Here is a 9,940-nt window from a genome sequence, read left to right as displayed (position 1 = left end):
CCTACAACAATACAAACATGCAGTAAACCAATATAGCAAGTAAAACAAAGTGACAAGGATAGCAAGTAAAACAAACCCTAAAAAGAACAAGAACTATGACTTATCAGGTGTTACACTAAACGACTAAACATATGTACATATGCTACTAAACTAGTCAAATTGCAAGTTACTTTTTTAGCATTTTTTAACATGATAATAACGAGGAAGATCCGTTTTCAAATTCTTTTGTTTTATTCTTTCTGAATTTTCACTTGCAAGTTGGCAACTTGATCAGTCACATTATGTTTTTTACAAAATCAAATTCCATGATGCAATAAAAAGGTAAATACAATATCCAAGCATATCTTTAACAAAAGAGACTTTATGTTCGTAATCACATTCAAAAGCGATTCACAGAAAAAGGCAAAGCGCAATCCTATAAATTGAAAAAAGCCAAAATCTTGCCAAGCACGATGTCACACCGCACAAACGTAGGCAATTGGGAGGATGTCCACTAATATTGGTGGCAAAAACGGATCCGATCCACCGGGATGGCTCGTTTAATCTACCATTTAAAGCGGGTTGGGATGAGGTTATGAGCCCACCCCCTAGTTAGTATGTCCTGTTTAGCCTGCATTGCCATCCCTTATAGAAAAAGAGCTAACTCTATCTCTAAATTTTGATGATAACAATATATAAAAGAACAATTGAGTACTCTAAAGTTTTCTCAAGTGTGTAGTGTAGGACCATATAATTAAAATTTGACTTTGAAATCCAACGCGCTAACACAAAGAAGCACTGATCTGGAGATGGTAACAAAAAGTCAAAGATTTGACCAAATGTTTATAAAGTTTTGAAGACGAAACTATGTTCTGAAATAATCAAATCAATGGTCGACGCTCTGATGAACATCTGACAAAGACTAAGTTTTATCTCTTCTGAAGAAATGTCACTGACTATGTGTCAGAAGTACTTTTGTCCTTGGTGAATTAAAAGAAGACACGTCAGTAGCAACATATAAGTTTTTGGGAAAGACAATTGTTTGCAACTAAAAAACACACTTAAAAAAAATCATTACAAACTTCTATCTTTAATTTCTTAAGTGTTTAGAGATAATCGTAAGATAAAAAGTCTCTTCTAGTGTGCTTAAATTAGTCTATTACTCGTTGAACCTCAAGTGTAAACAAACATCAAATTATTATAAACTCTTAATTCTGTTGAATTGAAGGAAGTTCATATGGTGGGGCTAGACGTGGTTTGTAAGTACTTTTGTAATCAAAATTAATTATAGTGAAAAATTCTCTCAAGTGTAAGAGGACCAAACATAATCACGTATTGTGGATGAGCTAGTAAACATAGATGTGTTGTTCTTTTCTCTCTTTTCAAAAAACACAATTCAAAACGGAAAAATAGTTAATGTTACATTAAAAACAGAAAAATGCATTTTTTTCCAAAAGCAACACTTACTACAAAACAAAGAGAGTATATTATTTGTACACCAAAAAAAAAAGTATATTATTTAATGATCATGTCTAGAAATTTGTAATTCGACTCTTCCTCTCTTTCTTCTCTCCTTCTCAAACCCTATATGTCACCCTTTTCTTCTTCTTCTTCTTCTTTTCAGAGGGGTGATTTTTGGGTTAAAATTGACCCTAAATCACCCATCCGAATTGTTTTTCCTTCTATCTTGGTTGAATAAGTGATTTCACATATTTTCTGTTTTCTTTCGTTTGTTTTTGTGATTCCATCGTCTCTGAACAACTCTGTTTGTTTTTATTTCCCGTCTTTGTGCGGTGTGTTTTTTATATCCCGTCTTAGTGCGGTGTTTATTTGATTCAGGTTGAAAGATCAGCTTTGAGCAAGTGCAGATCCGATCAATGACAATGACTTTGGCGTCGTCAACATTGCAGATCTGGAGACATGAATATTCTAGAGACATGAATATAGTCATATTAATCATATTTGTAGGCATATGTATTTTGCTGTTTTATACTATTAACATGGAGGCTGTGAGTTTGTTTAGTGATTCATCCTTTTTGTTTTTAGCGAATTTGAATTTGTATTGTATCGATGTACTCTAACAATTTGAATGAACGAATATCGTTTATTTTTGTAAAAAAAAATTGTACATAAATTTGTAATAGAAAGGTACCATAAACGAAAGGTAGTGCAAAGTGCAGCCATGTCATTTTTTTAAAGGATAATTAACCATTTTCTCACAAAAGGAAAAAAATAAAAGAGAATTTTATATTTTTTTTATATGAAAAATCTAGAATGAGAGGATAATGCCTGAATCCTAAATATAGCGTTCAATGATCACCCATCAATAGATCTATACTTATCTCTTTTCAAAGTGCATCAATATGATTAAAATTTCAGATCAAAAACTTCCAAATTCAAGGCTTATATTTTTAAATCAAATCCTTAAAGTTAAGGATATTTTGAAAAATTTAAATGAAGTTAAAGATTTTTTCATATAATTTAGCCTAAATATTTGGATGCTAATTTTTTTGTCGGTTTTGAGGAGAAGGAAGGGGGGACTTTAAAAAGAATGAATGAGTAGGTTGAAGAAATAAAGACTTTAATTACAAGAGGAGATGGTATGGAGGTTCATTTTTATTCATAATACAAAATATTTCGCATTTGAAGGAAATCAAAAAATTCTATACGGGGTAATTTTATTTGACAAAAATAAGGCTTTAATATGTGTTTCGTCCCTGTAATTATGGGTCATTTAAAAATTGGTCCCTGTAATCGTTAATCCTAGCAAATTACCCTTTCAAAGTTTAATCATTTAAAATTTCGTTCCTGAGGTGATAATCTCGCTGAGGTGGCAGTGATTAGCTAATGTGTCCGGTGTTAATTAAGATAAGTGGCTGCTGACTCATATTTTTCACTTGAATGGACAAAAATGCCCTTAGTGCCCTTCTTCTTTCTTCCCTCTCTTCTTTTCATCCGTTCTTCTTTCCTCTCTTTCCTTCTCTTCCACCACCACCAACACCAGATCTCAATCACCTCCACTAATTTATTGAAGAAACTCTGCAGAAAATTGTATCTTCTCTAGAACAAAAGTTCTACAAATCTGATAAACAGCAGCATGAAAAACATTATCAAAAGCAATGAACATCAAATGGTAATTATCATCAATTGCAATTGAAAAGCTTAATGCATTGATTCTCAACGATGACGATGATGCAGCGACGATATCAAATTGAGAATCTAAATCCGGCGACGGAGGCAAAGCAACGGCGTCCGATGTCGGAAAAGGATGGATGACCAGAGGCATTGCGAATTTTTGGGTCATGTGTGTGTGTGTCCAAACCTATAATTTTTGTTACAAATTTATAATTTTTCAGATCAACAATTATCCAAACCTAGCATTTCTGTTACTGGAAAATGAAGAAATAGCGGAAAGAGGCGTGATTTAGGACGTAGGACTAAGCCATGATTGCATTCTGGAGAGATGTTTCCTGACCTTCCCCTTCACAACTTTTACAATGCAGAGAAACCCTCAACACCACAACCTGCAACAAAATTCATTCAAAAATCCCAACAAACACGATGAAAGAACACTCAAGTCCATTGTCTAGACTATACAATGAAAAAGTTGCTTATACACATGTGAAATAATTCACAGAGAGAGAGAGAGAGAGAGAGAGAGAGAGAGAGAGAGAGACATGCTAACCTGGTTTGTAGAACTAGATTTTGGAACAGATGAGCTTGAACAAGGTTTAGATAAATGTTTATCTTCATCTTCACGAAGCACTTGAGCATTCTTTTTGTTATCATCAACCTTAGTTAAATCCGGTGGAAGGGGGTGAATTGATTATTGATTTAGTGAATTGGATACGGTAAAATCAATGAGAGGTGAAATGGTGAATGGGTCATGGCTCAATTTTGTGGTTGTTAAATTAATTTTGGTGGTGGTAATGGTGGTTCTGTTCTTGAGTGAAGAGAGAGGAGAGGAAGAAGAAGAAGAAAGGAGAGTGAGGAAGAAGACATGGGTATTTTTGTCTTTTTGCACTAGTCTAAGAAGAGGAGGGGTAAATTAGGGACATGGCAGTCATTAAGTGGGTTAAGGAACTAAATTTCAAATGATTAAACTTTGAAAGAGTAATTTGCCACGATTAACGATTACAGGGACCAATTTTTAAATGACCCCTAATTGCAGGGACGAAACACATATTAAAGCCTAAAAATAAATAATATTCATTCATTCAAATTGATAGAGAACATCGATATAATGCAAATTCACTAAAAACAAAAAAGATTAATTTGCTAACAAACTCACAACATCCATAACAATAGCATAATACGACAAAGTAAAAAAGCCTACACATATGACTATATTCAAGCCTCTGAAATACTCATGTCTTCGGATCTACAACGTGGGCGACGCCAAAGTCATTGATTGGATCTGCATTGGATCAAAGCTGATATGACAATCTGAACCGAACAAATACTTGAACGAAACAAGAAAGACAAACAAAACCGCACAAAGATAACGAACAAACCAACATCGCACTATGACAACGAAATCATAAAATAAAAAAATGAAATAGATGTGAAAAATCACATATATGATGACGGTTCACAAGAGAGTTTATATGTAATAGTCAAATTTAATTTATACTGCAATAATTTTCTTCAAATTTAAAATATAACATTCATAAACATTAATTTCTTTTTATTGGTACAACATAAACATTAATTATCATTCTCTAAAAAAATAATTTTTTAAAAAATGGAAAAATTTATCCATTTGTCCTTGTATTTTTCACCTTCAAAACCCTCTACTCCCCTCCTCATCCTCTTCAAACTATCAAACAAAGCCTAAAACTAGAAGGGTCTTGCTAACAAATATCGACGAAACACTCTTTAAAAATTTCAAATTACTCTTTTTGTCTCAAATTAGGTGTCCTATTTGTGTTTTACACAGTTATTAAAGAGACGATTAATAGTGATAATCACGTCCATCTTTTCTCGCTTTTCTTTCAATCTAAATAAGTGATTTTCACAAATATCAAGTTTCTTCTTCAATTTTTTTTTCATGATTTCCCCGCTAGAGTGAGGCATTGTGCTGTTCGTCGTCTTGTGCGACGTTGTTAGATTTCTCGTCTTGTTGCTGTATTCGTTGGATTCTTATTGAAAGATTGACATCCGTTAGTTATAGATTCAATCATTGATTTAGACGTCAATGTTACACTTTTGAAAGCATGGTTATTCTGGTCACTAATATTTTATTTTATTACTTGTAAGTATTTTGTCGTTGTATGCTATTAATTTCGGTGTTGTGAGTTTTTTTTTGCAGGTTCAACCTTTATGTTTTTAGTGATGTTGAATTTGTAGTTGTATCCGATATACTTTATCAACTTAAATGAATAAATATCGCTTTATTTTTGTCAAAAAAATTATAATTAATGAATTAGTTATAGATTATGGAATTTCAATAAATAAGTATATATTAATGGAAAAAATAATAAATTTTTATATCTTCTTATATATTAAAGTTAACAAGTAAGCCCTAATTTTAACCTAAACCCTATTGCATAATTTTACTGTTTTAACCCTAATGTTCACACCTAATCTCCTATTTTCATGAACAATCTTCTTATATATTAAAGTTAACATGTAAGCCCTAATTTTAACCTAAACCCTATTGCATAATTTTACTATTTTAACCCTAATGTTCACACCTAATCTCCTATTTTCATGAACAATCTTCTTATATATTAAAGTTAACATGTAAGCCCTAATTTTAACCTAAACCCTATTGCATAATTTTACTATTTTAACCCTAATGTTCACACCTAATCTCCTATTTTCATGAACAATCCTAATGCTCTCTCCTAATCTTCTTATATATTAAAGTTAACAAGTAAGCCCTAATTTTAACCTAAACCCTATTGCATAATTTTACTGTTTTAACCCTAATGTTCACACCTAATCTCCTATTTTCATGAACAATCCTATTGCTCTCACCTAATCTTCTTATATATTAAAGGTAACCCGTAAGCCCTAATTTTAACCTAAATCCTATTGCATAATTTTACCGTTTTAACCCTAATGCTCACACCTAATCTTATATTTTCATGAACAACCCTAATGCTCACACCTAATCTCATATTTTCATGAGCCCTAATTTTAACCTAAACCCTGTTGCATAATTTTACCGTTTTAACCCTAATGCTCACACCTAATCTTATATTTTCATGAACAACCCTAATGCTCACATCTAATCTCATATTTTCATGAGCCCTAATTTTAACCTAAACCCTGTTGCATAATTTTACCATTTTAACCCTAATGCTCACACCTAATCTTCTATTTTCATGAACAACGCTAATGCTCACACCTAATCTCCTATTTTCATGAACAAAGCAAATCGGCATCGCTTTATTTCCCCTATTTCTTCAAAACAAATCGCCCTATTTCTTCAACAAAACAAATCGCCCTATTGGAATAAAAGGGTTTTGAAAGATTATAGCAACATTTTTTTTTGTTAATATTACACTTTTCATCCAAATTAGAACTGAACTCTCTTTGTTAAATATTTACCACAAAATGCACTTGAATTTTGCAATCTATATAAACAGGTGGAAGAAACATTTCAACAAACAGTTAAAGGGTATCATTTACGGTAAAGGCCAAATATTCGATAAAAGGAAAATTATTTAAATAAAACATTTTACATGTTCAGGTTAAGAATGAACTATTTTTAGGTACATAATATAACATTAACATATAATTTTTACAAAAGAATGAAGTAACATTTTTTCAAAAAAAAAAAGAAAAATATGAAGTAACATACCAATAATATAATATTGACATATAATTTTAACAAAAGAATGAAGTAACACACGATTGATAAAAATTAATATTTTTTTGTGAATAAGCGTGGTGTCTGAGGTTCGAATTCCAACATCTGCATATATTTGGGACCACATATTTCATTCTCTTTGATATGCATTGAGATTTGTTTTTGTCTACTATATCTACAATGTATATGACCCGTGCGGCAGCACGGGTGGAAAGTCTAGTTAGTGTTATAAAAGTAAGTAACAATAATTTGAAGGGGAAAAAATCCCTTAAACGACACAACTTTTATTAAATGATACATAATTCTTTTTTATTTACAAATGACACATAGTTTAAGACATAATGATTAAAAAAAAATTATTTAAAAAAGTTATATACTTCAATTCTCCATACATTAAATAGACATAAATTTTTATAAAAATTTATCAATTAGAATTTTTAAATAGTGTTTCAAACACACTTCTAACATTTAAGAAGAAAAAAAATTATGAGATAGGCATAACCTCAAGGTAGTGCCGCGTGAATCCACATCCCACACACAACTGTCCGTCTCCATCCTGTGGCAAACATTGAGACTCAAGACACTTACAAAAAGCCAAATACAAAAAAACAAAACAAAAAACTAATTCAAATCAAAACCATACAATTAAAATGAAATAAATAAATAAATCCCATCCTAGACCCACCCACCTCTAATTAAATTTATTTTATTATTAAACATTTTATACATTAATTTCTTTCTCTCACCAATTGTACCTGCCAAGTACGCTTACCTGTACCTCCCACCCACACTTCTCGCATCATCACCTTTCTCTCTTCCTTCCCTTCACAATATATATATAAACACACTCTCTCATTCATTTTTCAATTCCTTTTCACTCCTCACTTCTCACCCACCTCAACTCAACAAACACACACTCTCTCTCTCTCCATAACTTTCTCTCTCTCTAGATTCTCTCTCTCATAACAAACCGTCATGAAGCAGTTGATTCGCCGTCTATCAAGAGTTGCTGACTCTTCTTCTACTCAATACACCCTACTCCGAACAGACACCTCAACTCGTAGGCGACCTAACCTAGGTCGCAGACGAGTTGAATCGTTCCGTCTCGAAGTACTGGCGAAGATCCGGAGATCTCCTTCGGCTGTTGTGCCTGAAGGACATGTTCCGATCTACGTCGGTGACGAGATGGAACGATTTGTGGTTTGTGCAGAATTGTTGAATCATCCGGTTTTTATCAAGCTTTTGAATGAATCGGCGCAGGAATATGGGTATGAACAGAAAGGTGTGCTTAGGTTGCCGTGTCATGTATTGGTTTTTGAGCGCGTGCTTGAAGCTTTGAAACTTGGACTCGACACGCGCCACATCAATGAACTTCTCAATTCCTCGGAAGAAGAATTCTGCTGAAAAAGAAGAAGAAAAAAGTTTTAAGAGAAAATTAGGAAAAAGATGAATATGGTAAATTAGTGAGTTTTTTTTTTTTTTTCTTTCTTACTCTATGTAAATATAAATCAGGATCTTGTGAGACAAAGAACAGAATTTGAGCACATGAATGTTATGGTTAGAGTTTGTTTTTGTGTTCTGTTTTTTTTTGTTTCTTTGTTTCCTTTTCTTAAGGTTGTTGTTGAGTGTAAAGGAGAAGATATTATTAATCTCTAATGTTTGCAACCAAGGAAATAGAATCATGAATCATATGTCTCTTTTGGTTCTTAAATTTTGGTTTCTTTCCTTTTCTTGGTTAGATTCTTGGGAAACAAATAGAACAAAACAGGGAAAATGTGTGATTGTTTGTTTAAACAACTACTTGCCGTTTTGGTTTCGGATTTTAGTTTATTTGCCTCTGCCGTCTTGGAGTCCAAGGGTTTCTCATTACTTTTTTTGGGGTGAATTTTATGTCATGTGTGTAGTGTTAATTTTATTTATTTAATTTGTAAAAAAACTTTGTTTTTTAAATATAAAATTTTATACTTTTAACTATAAAGATTAATCTCTGATCAGAATAAATTGCAAAACTTGATAAAATTTTTCCCTCAAGAGATGGTACTATACTGCATTTGGGATGTATTGATATATTTTTCTTATGGAAATAAATTTAACGTGTTTATCTATACTAATATATACTTGTCAAAAAAAAAAACTATACTAATATACTAAAACACTACCAAAAATAAAAAACTAATATACAAAAGGAATACATCATTTTTTTATCTTTTTTTCGGTTGATCGATTTTACTCCCCACTTACTATAAAATAACAAATTGATTCTCTTAAAAATATGAAGAAATACAACGTCAGTAGACACACCTCGTGATCGGGGATTGCTTGATGATGTTTGGCATAAGCACGTTCCTCTTAAGGTTCGTTGTTCATATGGAGACTTCTTCGCAAGCGGCTGCCTACCAAAGATAATTTAGTTCGGCGGCACGTCATCATCGCGGAAGACAATACTTGCATGGGAGGGTGCGGTTCACAAAAGACCGCGGATCACCTTCTCTTTCGTTGCGACACTTTTAGCAGCGTGTGGTTCGCGGTGTTGCAGTGGTTACGTCTCTCTTTTGTTGCTCCTGGTGGCTGCCGGGATCATTTCACTCATTTTGTGGGGCTACCACGTTCGTCTTATTCGTTCCTTCAATTAATCTGGATGGCTTGTGACCGGGTTATTTGGAAGGAACGGAACAACATAGTTTTTCATCATAAGATTACAAATTCCCACACCTTAACTGACAAGGTTAAACTGATATCTTTCCAATGGCTAAAAACAAATATGCTAACTTTTATTTTTAGTTATTATGACTGGTGACTGCACCCTTTGTAATGTATGGGTGTCAGGTTGTAATCTTTTTGTTCAATACTTTTTTATTTTGGTGTTCCAACAATTAGTTTTAACAATAAGAATTTCATTACACAACTTAATTAGGCTATTAATTTTCTGAAAGACATATTTTTCCATAGTGGCCATAATTTGAACCATGACCTTACATATATTATGCATTTTTCTTAAGCATTTAGTGTAACATGTTGATGTTTTAAATAGTTCTTTCTACATTAAATTTATTTCCTTTTAAAATTCTAAACAAATGTTCTAAAACCCTTTATATATTTCTTAGCGTTTGATTTACGATTGTTTGTTGAGTTACCAAATTT

The 9,940-nt window shown here is 32.4% G+C and overlaps 1 protein-coding gene across 1 annotated transcript; it reads left to right on the top strand.

Moving 5' to 3' along the window:
• The first annotated feature begins 7,550 nt into the window (after nt 1–7,550).
• Nucleotides 7,551–8,494, top strand: LOC25486939 (auxin-responsive protein SAUR72). The gene has a single exon (XM_013608771.3). It carries the CDS (start codon nt 7,775–7,777, stop codon nt 8,201–8,203), a length of 429 nt encoding a protein of 142 aa, XP_013464225.1. The 5' UTR covers nt 7,551–7,774; the 3' UTR covers nt 8,204–8,494.
• The last annotated feature ends 1,446 nt before the right edge of the window (nt 8,495–9,940 follow it).

This window comes from Medicago truncatula, chromosome 2 (genome assembly GCF_003473485.1).
Source record: "Medicago truncatula cultivar Jemalong A17 chromosome 2, MtrunA17r5.0-ANR, whole genome shotgun sequence".
Classification (NCBI taxonomy): domain Eukaryota; kingdom Viridiplantae; phylum Streptophyta; class Magnoliopsida; order Fabales; family Fabaceae; genus Medicago; species Medicago truncatula.
Note: the sequence above shows the minus strand (reverse complement) of the source record. Positions and strands in the feature narration are given on the sequence as shown.